The sequence below is a fragment of the Manacus vitellinus genome, unplaced genomic scaffold, assembly GCF_001715985.3.
Source record: "Manacus vitellinus isolate BGI_N305 unplaced genomic scaffold, ASM171598v3 scaffold_90_pilon, whole genome shotgun sequence".
NCBI classification, from domain to species: Eukaryota; Metazoa; Chordata; class Aves; order Passeriformes; family Pipridae; genus Manacus; species Manacus vitellinus.
Genome location: NW_021940867.1, coordinates 895,166 through 916,956, shown reverse-complemented (window position 1 = coordinate 916,956; position 21,791 = coordinate 895,166). Strand labels below are relative to the sequence as shown.

General features: G+C 41.5%; 1 protein-coding gene across 1 annotated transcript in view; it reads left to right on the top strand.

Moving 5' to 3' along the window:
- ANO2 (anoctamin 2) overlaps positions 1-21,494 on the top strand; it is a 123,212-nt gene extending 101,718 nt beyond the window's left edge. The window contains exons 19-23 of the mRNA XM_029965192.1: positions 11,000-11,152; positions 11,266-11,318; positions 13,446-13,627; positions 18,824-18,929; positions 20,334-21,494. Of these exons, the coding sequence (XP_029821052.1) occupies positions 11,000-11,152; positions 11,266-11,318; positions 13,446-13,627; positions 18,824-18,929; positions 20,334-20,615 (776 nt within the window). The 3' untranslated portion in view covers positions 20,616-21,494. The remainder of the gene's footprint in view (positions 1-10,999; positions 11,153-11,265; positions 11,319-13,445; positions 13,628-18,823; positions 18,930-20,333) is intronic.
- The last annotated feature ends 297 nt before the right edge of the window (positions 21,495-21,791 follow it).

The following is a 21,791-nucleotide window of genomic DNA, read 5'->3' as shown; positions in this document are numbered from 1 at the left end:
AAAGAAAAAAAGAGGGTTTTTAAATGTTTAAAATGCATTCCCTAAATTTCTATGTGTGCCCAGTGCCTCTTGTCCTCTTGTTGGGCACCCTTGAGAAGGTTGTAGCTCTGTCTTCTTCAACCCACCACATTGGTAAGATTTCCTGAGTCTTCTTTTCCTGTGGTACAACAACCCCAGTGCTCTCAGGTTCTCCTTGTACCTCAGGTCCTCCAGTCCCTTAATCACATTAATGGGTCTCCACTGGATACTCTGCAGCGTGTCCATGTCCTTCTACTGTGGAGCACAGAGCTGGAAAGAATACTTCAGGTGTGCTCACAGTAGTGCTGAGTAGAGGGGAAAGATCCTTCTCTTGACCCTTCTCAAACACCTCCAGAGATGGGGACTCCACCACCTCCCTGGGCAGCCCCTTCCAATGCCTGACCACCCTGTTGGTGAAGAAATTCTTCCTGATGTCCAACCTGAACCTCCCCTGGCACAGCTTGAGGCCATTTCCTCTTGTCCTGTTGCCTGGAGGAGGCCAACCCCCACCTGGCTACAGCCTCCATTCAGGGAGTTGCAGAGAGCAATAAGGTCCCCCCTGAGCCTCCTTTTCTCCAGGATAAAGACCCCCAGCTCCTTCAGGCAGTCTTCACAGGACTTACTCTGTCGACCCTTCCCCATCTCCGTTCCCTTCTCTGGAAACTTCCAGCCCCTCAATGTCCTTCCAGCAGTGAGGGGCCCAGAACTGGACCCAGGATTTGAGGTGTGGCCTCACCAGTGCCCAGCACAGGGGGACAATCCCTGCCCTGGTCCTGCTGCCACACTATTGCTGATCCAAGCCAGGTGCCATTGGCCTCTTGCCCCCCTGGGCACACCTGGGCTCATGTCCAGCTGCTGTCACCAGCACCCCCAGGGCCTTTCCCACTGGATGTTGAGTTTGCCACACTTTTTAAGGAAATCTAGGATGCACTTGGGAATTATTTCTCAGTCTGCCACCTTTCATAGCAGTACACCCTCTAGTTTCTTAAATGATATATGTTATTCCTCTACATGCATCACCCTGCTGGAGTGGCTGATGTCACCAGTGGAGTGCACTGCCAGCATTCAGTCACGTGTCAAACCTGTGCAAAGTAGGAGCAACTCTATTAAATAGTATTCTAATTTTGTAAAGCTGGTGCCTCTCCTGTGCATATCACCTATGTGTTCATATATACTTCTGTTTTTCACAATTGATCAAACAGCTACTAAGTTATTTGAGATGAAGCATTACAGTGTTTTCTGCATTCTGGAAGACAAGAGTCAAGAAAGAAACTTGAAAGCACTGAGTTTGTTCAAATAAAAGATCATCAATAATTCATTTTCTTTCCAGTATGTTTGGCATTGTGCCACTGTCCTCAGTAGTTATAATTTGGAAGTCTGGTTCCTTTGGCATCTTGATTACTCTTTGTTCAAGTAAAAATGTTGTGCTGATACCTATGAAACTATGTTTGAAATTCTGAGTACAGTAGCTGGCTGTATAAAGGGATACGGAGAGAAACCCAACAACTAATTAGGTAGCAGTTCAAAGTAACAGCAAATTATGCAATAATTGTGCTCTTTAAGGAATCCTCTGTTGCCTCCTCTCAGCTTTCACTGAGTTTGTTTGATCACATTCATCTTCTTACATCCACTTACACTCTTCCACTGCTCCAGCAAGTGCAGGTCAAAAAGTGGGATAAAGGTTCCACTACAGATAAATTATCCAAGGAAAAATATCAAGCATCTGATAGGGAATTCCAAAGTGAAATACATACATGCCTTTTTTCCTCATTCTGACTTGTGCTTGTTATAAACTCCAAGGAATATCTCTATGACTCAACAGAACCCAGGAGGACAGGGTTGCAAATAATCACCAAATAACTCAGACTTACAGCCCTGGGACACAATCCAACTTCAGGAAAACAAACCTGAGAGGAAGCAGCACATAGGGATGCTCTAGAGTGTTAAAAGGGTTGCTTCTTCACACCAGATGCAAACTAAAATTGCAGTGTACCCCTCAGCCCTGTAGCTGCCTCATGAGTAGGAACCTGCAGAGGCAGGGAAGGAGAAAGGGGGAATGGTATAGGTGGGGGAAGTGGAAAGAGAGGAATAATCCAGGCAAACCCAGACTTTAGGGCATAAAAGAATTCAGGAAGAACCAGAGCTTATCAATGGGCATGGTATCTAAAACCAGACATCTGTGAAATATTGCTTGTGACAATTCCTGTTTTAATAAGCCACTATTCTCAAACATCTGGAAGAGAATTCATTTTGTGGCAAAAAAGTTAAATACCATGTATAGTTTATCTCTATAGAAATAGTTATATAAATTTACAGGTATAACTTGTAATCTAATTATAAATACATATTAAAATTTATAGAATGGTAGATTTATGTAAGTCCATAAGTAAGAAAGGGTATACAAGGTATTTTATATGATGGCAGATTTAAATATCTCTTATGGATATTCAAATATCTAATGGATATGTTTACAGATCCAAACCTGTGGATCCGTATTTCGTAAAGAAGCCCTCACCTCCCATCATCTCCCTCTGAATTGTTTCAACTCAGCTTAGAATCTGGCTCTGTGCTGCAGCTTCTACTACCTCATCCCCCTCTGCACATGATGATAATTTTTTTAAAAATTGTCCTTTAGGATTGATTTTTTTTTGCATGCATTAATTCAGTCAGAGGTGATTTTTCCTGCTGTAAACTTTAGGCAAGCTTCTTTGCAATTTTTGAAATTAAACAATGGTGAAAAAACACATCTTCCCTTGTAAGAATTTTAATATTTTTGCTCCCATTGCATTTGAGATGATGCCATTACCCTGATTCAAGATGTCTGTTTATGACATCACCCTTGATTTATTCATAAAGACACTACTTGGGTGCCTTGCTGGAATAACAGTAACACTGGTATGATGTTTGTCAACATTGCTTTGATTTGCTATCAGCAGTCTTGATTCTGCTGTGGGAAAAGTGATGCTCAGCTGCTTTGAGTTTGAACATAATTTCACTAATGTCAGATTTGTTTTATGAGTTCATTTAAGGCCACCCACTCAGAAAAGAAGCAGGTCAGTAGTCAGTCCTGCAAAGAAGACATGCTACAGTGGGGTTTTGACAGTGTGTTTTGACTCTAGACTACCTCTTGGAGCTCCCATGTTTAGCCATTTGTTATGCTGTCCCTTAGGGAACTGGCCTTTTTTAAGTTTTAGAAGCAAGTTCTAGAAATTGCGAAAATAATTCAAATCATGGCCACTGAACTGAGTAGGGTAGTGTGTTTTAGAAAAGAAATGTAGAAATATCACCATAATCTGTGAAGGTTTTAGGGTGCCTGCTCCAGGGAAGTGATCTCAGCCCCACCCTGACAGAGTTCAAGAAGTGTTTGGACAACACTCTCAGGCACATGGTGGAATTGTTGGGGTGTTCTCTGCAGGGCCAGGAGCTGGACTCAATCCTCGTGGGTCTCTTCCAACCCAGAATATTCTCTGATTCTAAGATTTTAACTTCTAGTACAGGGCCTAAGCTACTGATGTCATAAATCACTGGACACTAAGCCTGTAATTTAGACTAGTCCCTTGTGCCCAGATCATAAACAAGGCTGAGTACCTCATCCTGCAGTCATCAGGGATAATTACACAGATGCCCTGAAAATGAATGGATTCATTACTAATCTAAACATTTGTTTACAGCAGGGGGATGAGCTCCCCAAGTGGAGAAGTGCCTTTGCCAGCTCTGTGGCATTCCAGACAAATGTGCAGTGGATGAAACCCAAGCTGCACCTCCCCAGCCCCGACTGCTGCCCCGGGTCCACATCCCTGCTCTCAGCTGTCAGGCTCCCTGTGCTGGGACTCAGACCACCCACGCTGGCAGGAAGCACTTTGTGCAGCTCAGCACTGAACCTGTCAGCTGGGGTTGTTCTGAAGGGCATCGAGCTGCAGGAGGCAGTTAAACAGCTTATTTACCTATTTTTGTAATTCTGATCTGGGGGCAATGGGGAAGGGGAACAATGCAGCAAGTGCAGAGGAAGCATTTTTTCTCCCCGCACTGAATTGCTTAAAAAGGCAGAATGACTGGAATGTAAGAAGTATGATATTAAGAAGAGAGGAATCTGGCTGCTGTTTCAGAACTTCTTTCTTAATTTTCACACTGATTTACTCAAGCAAGCTCCCACTGGCATTAGTGGTTATCTGCTCAACCAACAATGAAGCAGCTGAACAAGGAACTGCAGATTGGGCTTGCCTTTGGGTTTTCCCATACAGATGATGATGGGGTTTTTTGAAGAAACAGGCACAGCCAGATTATGTGTCCATGTGTGAGTATTCCCTACATTCAGGTTTAGGATACTCCTACTTTTAAGAGTGGGTGACATTTTTAAGATTACACAGAAAGCCTCTAACCAAGCTAAGACTCTTGACTCCAGGTCTGCTGTGCACTAGGTTGGATCCTAATCACAGGCTGTCCCTGCCTTTGTATCCATATATGCAGTCTCTCCTACTGATTTCTATCAAAAGGGTGGACATGCCCCCTTTCTGAAGGAAACCTGGACTCTGGCCCACTCCTCACATGGCAAACCATATATTCTCTTTGCTGTTTGTTATGAAGCAAATTGACCCTATTAAGGCACCACCTCTCAGAGGGATAGGGCCTGGAGCAATCTCAGCATGTGTTTTGTAGTGTGATAAGCCACAGGTAAAGGAGTTATTGATGATTACTATCCCACTTAAATTTTGGAATGGCCATTTCTTTCCATTGCTTTCATTTTTTTTTTCTGTTTTCTTATTCTAAGAAGCCTTGGAGAGGCTTCCTCCTCTTCCACCTGCTGCCCTTGTTTATGTCTAGGTAGGTTAGTAGAAATAGTGAGATTTACTGGTTATGTTTTAATCTCCTTTATTTTCATATTGGGAAATGTTGTTCTGCCTTTGTTTAGTGGAGTTTGGTTCTGCAAAATGTTAGTCCCTCTAGTCCATGCCAGCAAGACCACGAGCACCAGTGAAACAAGAGACAGTATGAAGGCTGATGGCAATGTAGAGCTGGTGCCTCTGATCATGACTGATCTGTTAATACTAAGCATGAGGAATCACAAACATAAAAGATAGAGAAGTTGGAAAGAGAAGAACAATCCAGGTTTCTTTCACTCAGGCTACAGCCATCTCTGTCTTAGAGCTGCCCTGTGTTCAAGTGTCCTGGTAAGTTTTCAGATCACGTGTTCTACAAGGCCTCCTGGAGTTGCTCAGCTCTGTCAATGTTAATATTATCTTCTGTCAGACTAGGATTTTTAACATCAGTTAAAACTGATTGGATCAGTTGCTTGGTGAACTTGTTCCTCAGGATTCCCACTTCCAGCCGTCCCCAAGCCAGCTCCTCTAACACCAGAGCCCAAAGCAAAAGGGTCTGTCTGTGGGAAGCTTTCTCATTATTTACACTGGATGTCATGGGAAGGAGAAATGATAGTTTCTACTGGCTTGTGGGCTTCATATCCATCCTCCTCATCCACAAACCCATGAGCCTGCAGAGAACTCTTTGCCCCAGGAAAATACTCCCAGAGAAGTACAGCTACTTGTGATTTTGTCTCTTTTAGACAGGAAACATGTCTCTTTTAGACATGTTGAGCCCGTGGGCTAACAACTACTGACACTACGGTGTTTTCTCCTTCCAGCTGTGGGCAACCACATTTGAAGAAACAGATGGACCCAGCCTATTACTATGTGGCTCCCTGGTTGGTGTCACTGCCACAAATTGGACTGAGAGAATTGGGGTAGTTTATTCTGGAGAAGAGAAAACTCTGGGGGGATTTTACAACAGCCTTCCAGTAATTAGAGGGGGCCGAAAAGAAAGATGGGGAACAGACTTCTTAGCAGGGCCTGTTGAGAGTGAAAAAGAAGTAATGGTTTTAAACTAAAAGAGGGTAGATTTAGATTACATATTAGACAGAAGTTTTTTACAATGAGGGTGGTAAAACACTGGCACATGTTGCCCAAAGAGGTGGTGGATGCCCCATCCCTGGAAACATTCGAGGTCAGGCTGATCTGGGCTCTGAGCAACATGACCTGCTGAATGATCCCTCTCATCGCAGAGGATTTGCACCAGATGGCCTTTAAAGGTCCCTTCCAGCCCAAACTGCTCCATGATTCCGTGATTATTTTTTAGAGTAAAAGTCATATATAAATCTAAGAAAAGAGAAAACTTAAGAAGGTAAAACCCAAAGCCTACGAGTCAGGCAGGCTTCTGTTGACTTCAGTGGCGTTTTTCAGATCTCAGTAGTGTGAGAGGAAGAGGCCAACACCTTACCATAGCAAATAAACTCTTAGGTTTTCCTTCAGGGAAAGCTTTTGTGGATCATTTCTTCAGTGAGCTGAACTTTGAATCTGATTTCAGTCAGCAGATTGTGCTGAACTTTTTCGTTGAACAGGTCTTGGCTGTCAGTAGCAAGTCTGCACAAAGTTTTGATTTGCACAGTGAAATGCCTGATGACTGTTTGTTTTGATATTATTAACTGATACATAGCTGTATTTTTTAGCAGTCACTCTTCAGCAGAGGCACTCTTAAAATTCCTGAGTGATCAGAAAGTTTTGCTCAAGTAATCCTGAAACATAAATAGCCAGTGTCAGCATGTGTCAAATTTGCCATTAGCAATTCCTATTTCTAAAACTGTGCAATGACTTTTGACCCAATCCGACACCCCGTGAGTTCCCAAGGCAGGCAGCATGCACAGCAATTTCCTGGTCCACAGGGTAGCAAGTCTGCAACGTGTAACCAGCCTGCAGTGATAGGAGTTGGCAAGAAATTGATGTTTAGAGTAGCAATAAATATCACTAATGAAACAAATTTTATGAAATTGGCTCCAAAAGCAGCTAAATGATGCACATGGATGTCTCAAATTTATACCACTCATAGTTTCTTGAGAAGAAACTGATATCAGAAATGATTTTTAGATTATTTCATTAGATCTTTCTTTCTCCAGTCAAACCTCTTTAGGATTCCAGGCTTCATGTGGCAATTAATTAAAAACATTTTTCCTCGAAGAGAAATCGTAATAAAGGGTTGTGTCATCCAACTTCTGTAAAAAAACAATGGCAAAACTCCCTTTTGAATTCTAAGAAGAAAATGGTCAGATCCAATGTCTGTAGCTACTGACTATCATAAGGATTAATCTGAGAGATTTGGAAGAATTTCCCCTAAAGCAGGAAAAACCATCAAAAAGGCAATGTGTGAGGCAGCAAAAGAAAAAAAAATCACTGAAGAGAAGCCTGCATTTTTCTATAATCTCTATAATGAGAATGGTTATGAAAATTACCAACTCAGGCTGTTATGTGTAGGCTTGTTGTATACATTTACTACACCTTTTCCTTAAAGTTTTCAGCCAGGCTTGATCATATTGAAGTTTCATCTGTATATAAGAAGTTTCTTCTTAGAACTTGGAAAATTCCTTGGCACAGGAGTGATCCTTTTGTTGTTTACTTCCAGCAAGAGATGATCCCATGACAGATATTATTGATACAGAAGTAACAAAGAAAGCAACACCATCACAAAAAATTACCTTTCCTTAAGTTAGGTTTTGATGTTAAAGGTGCTGGGATTGCTCACTCTAGATCCTAGGGCTACTCACACTCCTCAGTGTGTAAATCTTGTAGGACCTGGCTGATATTCACCACGGAAGGTTTTGTGCTGGGGACTGATTCTGCATCCCCTACACAGCTAGCACTCTCCAGATCCATAATTTAAAAACCTTGATTTCTGCTCTTAATCAGACTTTGGATGCCAGAGTTAGAGGGACAGAGTGTGCTGTCGTTGTTGGGCTTGGGTTCTGTTCAGGCCCTGCACAGAGGAAGAGCTTCTGGGCAGAGTGGACTTCTGGGAAGGGCTGTGGTCTGAGAGACTTCTTTTGATGCTGTTTGTGTTTTATAGCTTTTGTCTCAGGGCCCAAGCCTGGATGAGATGTTGCAGATGTGGCATCAGGGGTTGAGAACCTCATGGACTGGCTCTGAGCCCTTGGCCTCTTTCCTGCTCAAGTCAGACAGAGAAGGCACTGATAATATGTGGTTTGGGCTTTTGGTCTCATCAGAGATAGACTCTGTGTCACTGACAACACATTTAGTGTCCTGCTTTGGCATTATTTCCTATGTCCTTGACTTCCCCCTATGCACAGCCTTCAAACATTTTGTTCACCAGCTTGTGCCATGAGGTTGGGTGATGTCCCCCTCTGTTTTCTCCAGGCTGGACTGCTAGGGAAATAGAAAACCTATGGAACAGGCTGGATATCCAGAGGTCCAGCTCCCGGGTCTCTTTAGCCTTTTCCCTGAACAGAAACACTAAAAGAGCTTTGTATGGAGACCTTGTGGCACAAAAGGGAATATAAAAAGGGTATTTCCAGGTTACCATCAGGTTCTCCAGCCACAAAAAAGGATTTTTTTGTGTCAACTGTCCTTGGTAGAACAGTGTTTGTGAGTGCTCTAAATGTATTGTATATTTTCCAACTGTATATTTTCCACAGAACTCCAGGGATTCTTCTCTTTTTAATCCATTCAGATTTGCTTCTAGAAACACTGATCACACTCAGCATGTACCTATAAATTGCCAAGGTGTTCAAAGACTGCTCGTTTTAAATGCTTGTTTGCTAGCTTACTAAACAAGACCATCTGAATTATGGTGTGCTTTGTTTTGGTTTGGGGATTTTGAGTTTGCTTTTTGGGCTTCAGCTTTTTTTTTTTTTTGGTTTTGCCTGTTTTTTGCATCATTTACACTTTCATAAAAGGGAGTCTAGAAGGTTGAAGAGATTTCAAGGTGGCCACACAAACACATCTGGCGTAGCATTTTCTATGAAGACATATTTGCACAATTATCCAGAAGTCCTTTGCATACCTTCAACATATTTTCATGAACTTGAATAAAAATTAAACTGCATTTTCCCAGGCAGTGAATAAAGGGCCTGTGAGCAACATCAAAGCAAATGTGTGTGTGGTTTATTCTTAAATCATTGCAAATACATTGATTAATTTTTTTAACAGAATCCTCCCAGCTCTATTCCTGCTAAATTCACTTAAAACCAAATAAAGTATATTTTGGTGCTATGTATTTTTCTCAGCATTTCACAGTTTTTGGAGACATTAACATGTGGTTTTATTTCCTTGTTAATTCCTTTTCCTGACTCTGAACATAAAATATTCAGGAAAGTATGACTTCAAGGATAGGATGTTTGTATGCTTTTAAAAAGCTCCATCTTAGCGTATGTTGGGATATACAATTTATTGCACAGCAAAACAATAATAATATACTATATATAAATAACATATAATATACAAATATACAAATATAAAACGCACAAAAAATAACAAATATACAGAGTTAATAGTTTATTGTGCAAATATGTTGTCTCTGAGAAGAGAAAAGGAGGAATATCAGAAGACCTGCACACAAAAAAGATGCATTGAGAGAAGATCCTGGAGAAAGCTGTTTCAATAGTAGGTTGTGACAACAGTGCTGAAGGAAATTATTTTAAACTAAAATGTTGTGCTATTTATACCTCCATTTTCACAAAAACCCTGCAACAGATTCCTTCCACAGTGGAGAGAGGACTTACACAAAACTTGTACTTGCCAAAAAAGTAGCCACAGTAAATATGGCCTCACACACCAACCCTTTTTCTATACTACTATTTTTTTATAATTCTGAAATGTAGATCACAGTCAGATTTATTAGTTTAATCTTAGTGGGATCACTGCCTCTGCATTCAAGCAGCACAGATTTTGGTCCCTTTCTTTTTCTTCTACTTCTCATTAGTTTGCTGGAGTAATAAACCTTTCTCACTTCTCTGAAGTATTACTTTAAACAAGGAAGGGATCCAGCCTCATGAGTAGCTTTCACTGCTGATGCCTCCTGTCTTCCATGGAAGACACAAACTTTTAGGCAATTTGTTAATTCCCCACCCCCTCAAAGAAATAAGTAAAGAGTCAACTGCCTTTCAGATTCTTGTTGTACCCAATAGAGATTCATCCAGATGAGACTGTTCCTGAAAGAGGAAAGGAATTAAGAATACTCTGCCCACCCAAAATCTGAAGAAAGTTGGTTGGTGGAACAGGATTTTCTACCAGACTATTCCAAGCATCTCAAGAGCACTGAGACTTGCCAGAAAAACACAGTTGTGTCAGTATTGTGCTTTTGCAGGGTGATGTTGGTTCCTTACCTGCTTACTGGAGAATTTGTCTGTGTGAAAACTAATGCAATGCTGGGAACAGGAGGACACAAAGATGTGCCATCCACTGCAAAGTGAGAGGGTTTCCTTTGGGTGGGTAGGTTGGTTTTTTCCCCCCTGTGGAAGAAGACAGGGCTAATTAGTTGTGTATCTGTTCTAGCAAGCATAAAGAACTCAGGAGGAATGTACTTCCTTGCTTGTTCTTTAGGACCAGTGAACTATCACTGCCTTTCTCACAAGGAATATATATGTGTAATACTCATTTGTTAAGATTGAAAGAGGAAGATTTGTAAATTGGGAGGATATCAGTGACATAAGGAGGGATGGAAGTGCTATTCAACACCACAGGCTCATTGCATCCACAGAAATACTTATTCTGTTAGTGCTTTTGACAGATTGCCACTAAATTTTTCAAAGAAAGCTGGAAAGAAATAGTGGCACCTTGTAGGTTTTTTCCTCTTGTTTGATTGTGCATAATTTTTCTTGCAGGCAAAAGGCAGGGAAGAACGGCACAGTCTGAATCAGTTAATTATGTACAAATGCAGAAGAATGCACGCTGAACCCTTTGTCCTTTATTAAATTTAGTATTTCCTTTGGCTTGTGCTTGTGCTAGTGACTTGAAGCATTATTAGAAACATTCATGAAGCACAGTGACAAACCTTTCTCTCTTTTGTAACCTTGCTTTGTGATATTTATCACTGGGCCCAAACTGGGAAGCGGAATTTCGTGGGCCTCGTGAGGCACGAGGCTCATCAACAATTTGCTGTCAGCTGCTCCCTTCAGAAGCCATCAAAAATATTTCTTTTCCAGTTATCCAGTTTGGCTTTGTCACGCTCTTTGTTGCCTCCTTCCCTCTGGCACCTCTCTTTGCTCTCCTGAACAACGTCATAGAAGTCCGGCTCGATGCAAAGAAGTTTGTTACTGAACTGAGGAGGCCAGACACAGTAAGAGCAAAAGATATAGGTAAGCAATGAAGAAGCTTTGCAGTGAAGATAATGCAAAAAGTACAATTTAAGAAAAAAAAAAGAAGAAAAATTATAGTAAATCCATTAACGAGTTCTGTTTTTCATTTACAGGAATTTGGTATGACATTTTGAGTGGCATTGGAAAGCTTTCAGTTATCATTAATGTAAGTATTTGGTTATACTAGTTTCTAATCTAATGGAACTTATATTGTCCCTTCAACATTATTTAAAAGTGAAGTCTAGTTTTCTCTATTTGCCAAGAAAATAAGTTGGACTTGATGATCTCAGAGGTCTTTTCCAATCTAGTTGATTCTGTGATTCTGTGACATCTAAATTATCCAGTTCATTCTTGTTGAATTGCAAAACATGATTTAATTGCAAATTACCATTCCCTCATCCCATTCCCTCTATTCTCACGTTATGTAGATCAGGAAGACTAATCCATATAAGAACAACCAGTGAAGGGGAGGTAAAGCAGGCAACACTCCACATAATAAATAAAGATCTACTTCCCATTCATACCCACAGCTTTTTCTGTTACTCTGCCAGTGTAACTATTGGTATGAAGAAAAAAAATGTAAATATTACATCTTGGATTCTAGGACCAGAAAAAAAAATCTTAGTGGGAAAACACATTCTTTTACAGAACAAAAACAATTACTTCAATATAATGTGTGTCTGGTATACAGATATATTATGTTTATTTTTCTATATGTATTCCTTAAGTAAAATTTTCCTGACATGTCTTATGATAAAAAAGACTCATGCCCTAGGAGTTTTATTGTAGTACTAACTAGTGGGTTTTTAACCCACAGATCATAAACTTACAGAATTATTTAGGCTGCAAAAGACCTTTAAGATCATGAAGTCCAACTATAAAATATCAAAGACATCAAAGCCCTTTAGAAAATAAGAAGATTTTCACTACTGAAGGGATATTATGATGTCAGGCACAAATTGCAGTTGTCAAGCACTGCTCTGTGCTGGATGAGCAAAACTCTACAGCCTCTTGTTTTTATCTGAATACACTTTGCAGATTTATTATCCTTGGTTATTTTCTGTATCAAAAATCTCTGAAAATATTTATTTACTGGGGATTCCATTAAAATATCAGTAAGATTTTTTTCTTGACAGAAAAGTATACATGTTCATACCCATTTGAAAAAAATATTGAATGCCCAGTTATGTCTCTGCATCTGAATAATATTGATACAGGAAATTATTATTTAGAAAAATGTAATTTTAAATAATCATAGAATCATAGAATGGTCTGGATTGGAAGGGACCTTAAAGATTATCTCATTTCAACCCCTCTGCCACGGGCAGGGACACCTTTCACCAGACCAGGTTGCTCCAAGCCCTGACCAACCTGGCCTTTAACTCTTCCAGGGATGGGGCAGCCACAGCTTCTCTGGGCAACCTGTGCCAGGGCCTCACCACCCTCACAGGGAAGGATTTTTTCTAATATCTGATCTAAATCTACTCTCTGTTAGTTTGAAGCCATTTCCCCTTGTCCTGTCACTCCAGGCCCTTGTAACAAGTCCCTCTCCAGCTCTCTTGGTGCCCTTTCAGGCACTGGAAGGGACTCTAAGGTCTCCCTGGAGCCTTCTCCAGGCTGAACAACTCCACTTCTCTCAGCCTTTCCTCATAGGAGAGCTGCTCCATCCCTCTGATCATGTTCATGGCCTCCTCTGGACCTGCTCCCACAGGAGTAAGTCCAGAGGACAAATCAAAGGAATTCTTATTGATATGATCTAGATACTTCTGTGTCTGGTTGACTTCACAATTACTGGGATACCAGTTTTATGAGAGTTTTATACCAGCATGAGATCCACCCATGTCAGGTGTGTAAATCCTGATGCAGAGGGGAAAATGGAGGATGAATACTTTACACTGAACAGGTTTGTCTCGGATAACACTGTGTAACTACACCAAAATATGCTCCAAATTATACTAACTAGCTATTATGTCTTGTTGCAGGTTTGTTTTTTTTTAAACTAGTAATAAACCTCCTAATGGCTTTAGGGATGGAAAGAATTGGAGAAATGGAGAGTACATTAATTGCTTTTGCTGCTCTATGCTGTAAGAAATACTGCACTTTCCTAACTTAGCCTTCCCCTGGAGAGACAGAGCAGGTTACTGTGCTTTTATGTGTGCAAATATTCTGTACCATTCGATTCTCACTTCATCGCCACTCCAAATTTACTTGCACATGAAAATAATTAACCTGGAACATGTCATTCATAGATTCATGGTGCTGTTGTTTGGTTGGGCGTTTTTTTGTCTCCCAGGCTTTTGTAATTGCTGTCACATCCGATTTCATCCCACGCCTTATGTACCAATATGCATACAGTCAGAATGGAACCATGCATGGCTTCATCAATCACACGCTCTCCTACTTCAATGTCAGTCATCTCAAGGCTGGGACAGAGCCAGAAAACTCCCTGTTTGCACAGGATGTTTTATTCTGCAGGTAAAGTACCTCTTTTCAAAGTGGGAACTGACAGTATTCAATTATACAGCCACATATTCAGTGATATTCATGAGCCTTTGTACAGATGGTTTTAAAAGTACAGCTTTTGGAGTATTCCCACTGTGTTAGAAGGTTCTTAAAAGGGGTTTTCCAGTGCAAAAGGCAAAATAGGCAATTTAGGCAGACTTACTCAAATGAAAAAATATTTTATTTATTGAAAGACAAAGCTTTCATTAAAAAGAATTGATTTTTAAAATGGACACCCAGTAATTAGAACCATGTTTTCTTTTTTGCTGAGATCTGAGTTTTCAATATATTATGCCCATCTTTAAAACCTGCACCATTTGCCATCTACATGTCTTATATTTCAAATTCATCTTTCTGACTGGGGAAACAAGGCTCAATTTCCTTTAAAAGATGTCCAAAATGTCAGATGCCTATGAAGTAGTTCTAGTTTGCAAGAGAAATCACTAAGGTGGTTCCAGGGCTTTCAAAGTAACCTTGTTTTTTTATAAAAATAGGCAGAAATTCAAAGAGCTGGTTTAAGGCAGTGCAACCCAAGGCTGCTCAAAATTGGGTCAGTGCTATATTCAACAGCCTGCCTCACCTTTCTTGTGGACTCCCTTGAAATCCACTGTCCTTGGTCTCTGCAGTGGCACAAAATCAGCACAAAAGTTCCTTTTCCATTTCTTTAAGGAGAGCCTTAATTTATATGAGTTTTACTACACACAGGTCTTTAACTGACCTCCCTTGTTTTGTTGCCTAATATATCTCACACGTAGGATCCCACTGGTTTTAAGCAGGGTATTTATCTCACCCCAACTACCCAACTACAACCCACACAAATCACACATCTCAGTTCCTTCACTGGAAGCAGAAGAAACAGGGAGAGAAATCTGGCCCTGTGACTCCAGCACTGCTCTTGGGGCTGCCTTTGGGGCGTACCTGCCTTCTCACCTTGACTACAAGAGAAGATAGGAGACTGCACAGCTCAGACCTCTACTTTCTGATAGACTTGTAAGGCTGTGAAATGCTTTTCCACCCTCAGTTCCTAGCATTTTTAATTTGTTTCCCCAAACTAGCCTGTGTTTTCCTTCAGCAAACATCTTGATTCACTTCTCTGTGGCTTTGCTACTTTCACTGTGCTGCTATTTGCCTGGTGTCAGCCTCTGTTTGTGAGTGCCACTGTATTTGGGAGTGTGTGTGTGAACAACAGTGATAAAATGCTCTCCTCACATTAGCACGGCCAAATACAGCCAAATTACTTAACAGAGCCCAAATACAGGGAAGAAAGGAATAATCTACACTAAGCATAATAGTGGTTCCTGCCTGATAATATCAAGTCCATGCCGCTGAGAAGAAGGAAAAATTAATAAGTGTTTGATCATGTGCTAATCTGAATGGGAAAGTACTGTGAGAGTGTTTCTGTTCTGTTATCAGGAAACAATTAGGAGAAGACATCAACAGCCACATACACTTTCTCATTGTCATCCTCCTCTTTTCAATCTTATCAAAATCTCAGCTTTGGACGCAGCTATCGCTGTGATAAAATATGGGGTATCTGGCTCATGTCCCAAGGGACAGGCAACAAACACTGCCCCTTATGCTGGAAATAAAATCTGTATTTCTTTTTCTGGCAAATATGTTGGGAACAAGCTGACCTCTCTTATTCTTAGATTTCTGTGACCTCTGGAGATAAATGTGGTTACAATAAGCCTGAGTTTTGCTCCATACGGGCATTGCCAGAGATTAAGGTGTCTTTAAAAAAACCTTAACAAGCCAGAAACAGCTCTGCCACCGAACATACAGAATACATTCTTTGAATGTTTTAGGCAGCATTTTCTCCAATGCTGTGAACTCCTTGACACTGCTGCCAAATAAACATTGCTGCAGCGACGCTCTGACGCACAGCATTAGTTTTAATGAATTTCTTTTTTCCACAGAAAAATGACATTTGTGTAGCTGAAGGCAAATTAAAAGCGAAGCTTGCTAAGATATGTGACATTTTTAATGGTTTGGCCCTTTTAATCCTTATAATCTGTTGTGATAATGGGGTACATAAAAGTATGCTGGTCACACTGAAAAGAAGAAAGCAGAAGATATGGACTCATTAAAGGGACTTTAACATGGATCTGCTCTGATATTCAGGGAATTTATAAAGTGTCTTTGAATGAATTAATTTTCTTAGTGTCCTGGGATTCATCTCATCAACTCCTAATGATCAGTGCTGAATTCTAACATTTTTCCCTGACTAATTTTTTTAGACTCCCTCATTGCTGAAGAAGTACTTTCTTGTGATTCAGGATGTTTTACTCAAAGACCAGCTGAAAAAGGAAATTAAACAGATGAACATATTTGGACTGATTTGCAGTTCCACCTACATGTACAATTTGATATGTTTTTTACCAGTCTTTCTTTTTTCCCACACAATATACTTCTGAAATACAATAGCATCTTTCTCTTAGCTCTGGCTTCAGTTCACTCTTGTCCAAGTATTGTGTGGTTTTCTCCATCCATCGTCACTTCTCCAACTTTTCTCTACTTTCAGTGTGTATTTTTCTGTTTTCCCTCAGAACTTTTCTGTACTTCATTCTTCAACCATATTGACTACTTCATAATCTTGTCCTTTTTCAGTGGCATTAGAGTTGCTTACTATTTTTGAAACACAATAGTCTTTGCAGCATTGATTGTTTGCTGTTCCTGTCATACCTGCTGAGACAAGTATTTTAGGAATGAAGAATTGAAGAGATGAGGGAATCACAGAATAATAAAGTCAGAGAATATCCTAAATTGAAAGGACCCACAAGGATCATGAAGTCCAACTCCTGGCCCTGTACAGGACCACCCCAAGAATCACACCTGACTCTCAGTGCCTGAGAGCATTGTCCAAACAGTTTTTGAACTGAAAAGATGGTCTTTGTAAAAAAGAAACTACCTGTTGAATACAGTGGTTAGAAAAGGGCCAGGTTATTGCACTCTGAAGTCCCATGTGACACAGAATAATTAAAAAGGGAGGTGGGGAGGAGGCCCAGCTACCTCATCTGTAGCTCTGGCAAAATATCCCTTCCCTGTAAATCATTTGCTAGTGTTCTGTTGAATGTAGATTCAGGCATCACAAGCCCTGTGATTTCCAGCTGAGCCAGGTGAAATTTCCAAGGGGTCCGACGTCCTGCAACACTTACATAGTTTGTGAAGCTCTGAATACATCAAATGGAAAACCCACCACAGTTGGTGACCCTTCCAGGTGAACCTGGGCTGCGTTTCAAGACTGGGATTGATTTATAGTGCTAGGCAAAATCCACAACAAACTCAGTGGTTTTCCTTGGCTTTGATGTTCAAGCAGATTAAATTCAAGGGATCTGACTCTGGCCCTCGCTGCAGGGCTTGGACACAGATTTGAGCAACATGTGGGAATCCACAATGTCCAGGAAGGTACCAGAGGGGTGATCTCACAGCTGCAGGCACAGCACAGGAATCCTGGGTAAGATGCAATGGAGAGCTCAGCTGCTGTGCTTAAACCACTGCACAAAACAAACAAACCAGGGCCTAACACAGCCCAGGCAGTGCTGCCATAAATTAGTACAGCCCCCAGTTTAAAGTCGTTTTTTCCTCCTCTCCCACCTCCCCCTCCCCATTGTGGGTTGCACCTTGTGTCTCCAGAAGCTGCAGCACAGAATTACATCCAGCATTTCAGACTCAATTTCTTGGGGATGAGGAGTGGCAGGATGTAGAGGATGCGTGGATTGTAAATGTATAATTTAACATGCAAAGCCATGTGGATAGAACCTGAAGGTAATTTTGGTAAGCACACCTGCAAACTGAAGCTGACAGATGTTATATATGAACTTTCTCCATTATCCCCCAATGGAGGCTTTTCCAGAGTCTAATGAATCTTACTGTCAGAACGGGTTTTGTGGTATTCAAAACAGATTTTCCCTTTCTTAATTTCATCCCATTACTCGTAGTCAAACACTGGGAACAGCACTAAATTATCCCTTTCAGTCCTAAGGGCACAATTTGTGCGTGGTTATCATGTCCAACTGTGGCTGTTAATTACCAAAGTGGAGCAATACATGTGCTGCTCTTTAATCTTTTCTGGTGAGTCAGTCTCCTCAGCCTTTGTATTGTTTTGCTGAACTAACTTCAATTTGTTGCTATTTTTTTCTTTGGTTTCCTTCCCTGCCCCCCCCCCTTTTTTTTTAATCTTTTTTCCCCTCTGAAATCTGCACAGCTGAATGGCTGAATGCAGCATTCCAGGTGTGGGTTTACCTGAGCTGTTCAGAGAAAGGCTAATACCCCCCCAGCACCATCGTGACTTGTGTTTATACACCCACAAGTCATACTGTCCTGCTGCCATATTTCAAACTTGTGCTAACCTGCTGGACACTGCAAGCTCCAGGCCATTTTCATTGCATTTTCTTTCAAACTCCATCCTTTTGAAGATCCTTCACTTGTTTTATTTTTAATTATTTTCCATTTCCCCGTATTATTCTCATTGTGTTTCCTGTATTCATTTCTTATTGCTTTCTGTGTTTCCTGCTATATGCAAAACTTTCCAATTTAGGAGCATCTGTGATTTTTATTAGCCTGTTGTTTACTTCCAAATGATTGATGATAATACTAAAAGCAACAGTCTTTACACTAAACCACTAAGGCTCTGTTTTACCCTGTCTAAGGCTAGACAGTTAATTTAGGAAGTGCCTTTCCCATGGCTCCCCCTTTCATTAATGCAAAGACAGGAACCACCAAAGTGAAAGTCACATTTTATGTGGGCTGAATTATTCCCTAAAAGAATCAAGGTTTAGGTGAGATGAATGCAGGCTTATCTCCTTCTGAAAATGCCTTGTACTGACTCTCTGCTTTCACTTCAGCACTTTATTCCCTGTACACTGAGGTCAATTTAACACCAGGAATAAAAAGGGGACATTTGTCAATCCTGTAAAATCTGGACATTTCCAACATTAGAACAATGTTCTGATTTTGGTTACAACTGTGAAAACCAGGCTAAGCTTGTTAAATTCAGTGGAGGTAGTCCAGCTTTAATTCTGGAGTTGTATTTCATAATAAGGGTTGAAGTGGGAACATCTGGAGGGTTTGATTCTTTAGGTTTTGTGACTCTAAAATCATGTTAATCAAAGCAATTGGTGCTGGAGGAAATCTGGAACTGTGTGATAACTGAGCTGTCTCCACTGGCAGGTTCAAAGACTACAGAGAACCTCCTTGGTCCCCAAACCAGTACGAGTTTTCTAAGCAGTACTGGGCAGTCTTATCTGCTCGCTTGGCTTTTGTTATTCTATTTCAGGTAAGTCTGGTGAGTTGCTTCAATTTATTTCAGAAATATAGTAAAAAACAGATTGAAATGCACATGCCAAAGCAGCCCATGTCCATTGGAGCTTTTCTCTTTGTGCATACCCAGCCTGCTCAGGGGTTAGTGGGCTGCAGCACAGGTTCTCCCTTTGGAGCACTGTGGAACTTCCTCAGCAGAGCTTTCTTTTCCCTTCAGGGAAGACAGTGCCACAGCCTGCATTAGCCTGTGGCACTAGTAGGGATCCCAAAAAACCCAGGCTCTTGAACATTCAAGTGGACTCTGTCAACTTTTATACTCTCAGGGGGTGATAAAACCTCCGAGGTCTTTTGCTACTTCCTTGAAGTAAGCACAGCAAATTCTTCTCAGTGTGAAGATTTCATTAGCAAGGGATTTGCTATTATGATTTGCCTTCTGGATGGCTTCCTTCTCCTCTCCTCCGTGACCTGGGATCCTTCCACAGGGTCCATCACTCTTGTGAAAATCTGCCTGTGTTTCCACCTCACCTGCCAAGTACTCCCAGTGTTACTGTGAATCTTGCCTGGTTTGTATTGCCCTCTTCTGCTTCTTTGCTGTGCCTTCAGTAATTTTCCACCACTGGCTGCAAAACAGTTGAAACCAACTGGTTCTGCTGGGCTTCAAATGGAAGAAAGGCCTTCTGCCTGTTCTGCCAGAGTACATTCCCTGGTTAATTAGCTCCATTGTCTGGGCTGGGGACAGAGCCAAACATTCTCACACATTTTGAGGCATTACACAACAAAGAATTACCATGATAGCATCATTTATCTATAAATTTCATAAACAGCAAAACTTTTTGCCTAGTCTGCTTCCTGCTTGGTGTTATGAGCATCACCTGTAGTGACCTTGACAGGTGAGGTTTGGGGTTGTGGCTTGCAGGTTGTGGTAGTGTAAAACCAATCCTACTTGTCCACAGAGAGAAGGATTTGAGGATAGAATGACCATGAAAGTTGTATACAGTCTGCTCAGGCCACATTGGCAGCACATGGGTATGGTCTGTGTTGGAGGATGCCCTTATATTAATGGATTCTGAACTCAGTCTCAAGGAACTGGATGCTGAGAACTGAGCACCTGTGGATGCCTGTAAGGAATAAGGCTGGTTTTGTTCCTAGGGCAATGAATCATTTGGTGAATCCAAGTCCTTTCCCATTTCAAACCTAACTGAAGCACACGTTCAATACAGCCACTCCACTGAGGGGTAGCTTCACACAAACCTGAGCTGTTTCTTGAAATAAAAAGCCTTACTCAAGTGCTTACTACCACACACCATCAGCAAAATGTATTTGATACCTGTCTCATAGCAGTAGAAAAGGTTTGGTTTTGCTCCAGTGTGAGTATTTTGGATTTTTCACACTTGCTTCACATCTATTGCTGTGTTTGCAGAACCTGGTGATGTTCCTCAGTTTTCTGGTTGACTGGATGATCCCTGACATCCCCAAGGACATCAGTCAACAGATCAAGAAGGAGAAGAGCGTGCTTGTTGACTTCTTCCTGAAGGAGGAGCATGAGAAACTGAAGCTGATAGAAAGCTTTATGGCACGTGACAAGCGGAAGCACAAAAGTGGGACCAAGAGCAGGAGGAGCCGGGCCGCCAGCTTCTCCCAGTTTACCCGCAGTCCCAAAGGCAGCTTCACCTCCTTCAGCTCACAGCACACGGTGGTGTGACTCCCTGGGGAAGGGGAACATGCTGTGCTTACCTCTGCAACACCTGCTTGCTGTGTGATGTGATTCTGAATCCAGAGCAAGGGAGGGAGAGACAGTCAAGCAAGGGACAGGGAGCAAAAAGGAGGCTTCTTTTGCTTCCTTAGAAACTCCATTTGCAAGGGACTCTGTTATATTTTATATGCTATCTGGGCTGCAGCATTTCCAGACTTTATCAGTGCAAGATAAGGGCTATATTGTGGCTGTAGCTGGTTTTTGTGGTGATGTGACTTGGGTAGACATGCGGGAATTCTCCCGGCTCGTGCAGTCTCTGCAGTAGGACTGCAACCATCCCTCTGCCTGCAGACACCCCGTGGGGATGGGGACACTCCTGCTCTCATGTCTACCTTTGGGCAGGTCTGACTGACCATGGAGAAGTGCACACAGCTCATGGTCTCATTGCTTGTAGCTGCCAGTGGGTGGTTGACAAACATTTGGAGCCTCAAGGAGTCATTGTGCCTTCCTAACATACACTGCCATGAGGTGCTACCCTTGCAGGGCAGGCAGGGCTGTTGCTAAGGGCACAGAGGTGTGGAAACACAAGGAATTAAAATCCCTGTGCACTTGCATCCACAGATATATTGCTTTTGCTTAGCAGGAGCTTGAATGCATGTGCTGATGAGCAGGGAGGCCACAACATGTGCATCAGAATGACTGAAGCTGCTACAACCAGGGAAGCTCCTTGTTGTTCATTGTCCTGAACGCAAAAAAAAACCCCAAACAAACCCCTGCATGTTTGATTCTTCTCTCACTTAAACTGGGAATTCAGCCAGTATCAGAGGAATCATGCCAGTGAACCACCAGGGTGAAGCTGAGGAGTGAGAGTGGAATTAAGCCCTGTGAATCATGTGGCATTTTCGTGTACATTGCGCTTAAAGTAACAAAAATTGCTGCTGTTGTGTTTTACTGTAAAGTAAAATATTTTGCAGAACTGCATTTCACTGGAAGATACACATGTTCACTAACCAAGCTTTCAGCTACAAGCATTCAGTGAATAGCTTTGTTCTGTCATGAATGAAAATTAAACTTTCTTAAAAAATCTGTTTCTTTTACTGTGGGCTCTGTCTCTTACTCATCTTGAAATTCAGACTCAGGGTAAAAGATTTTCTTTCCATCCTGTCTTCTCAACAATACTTTCAA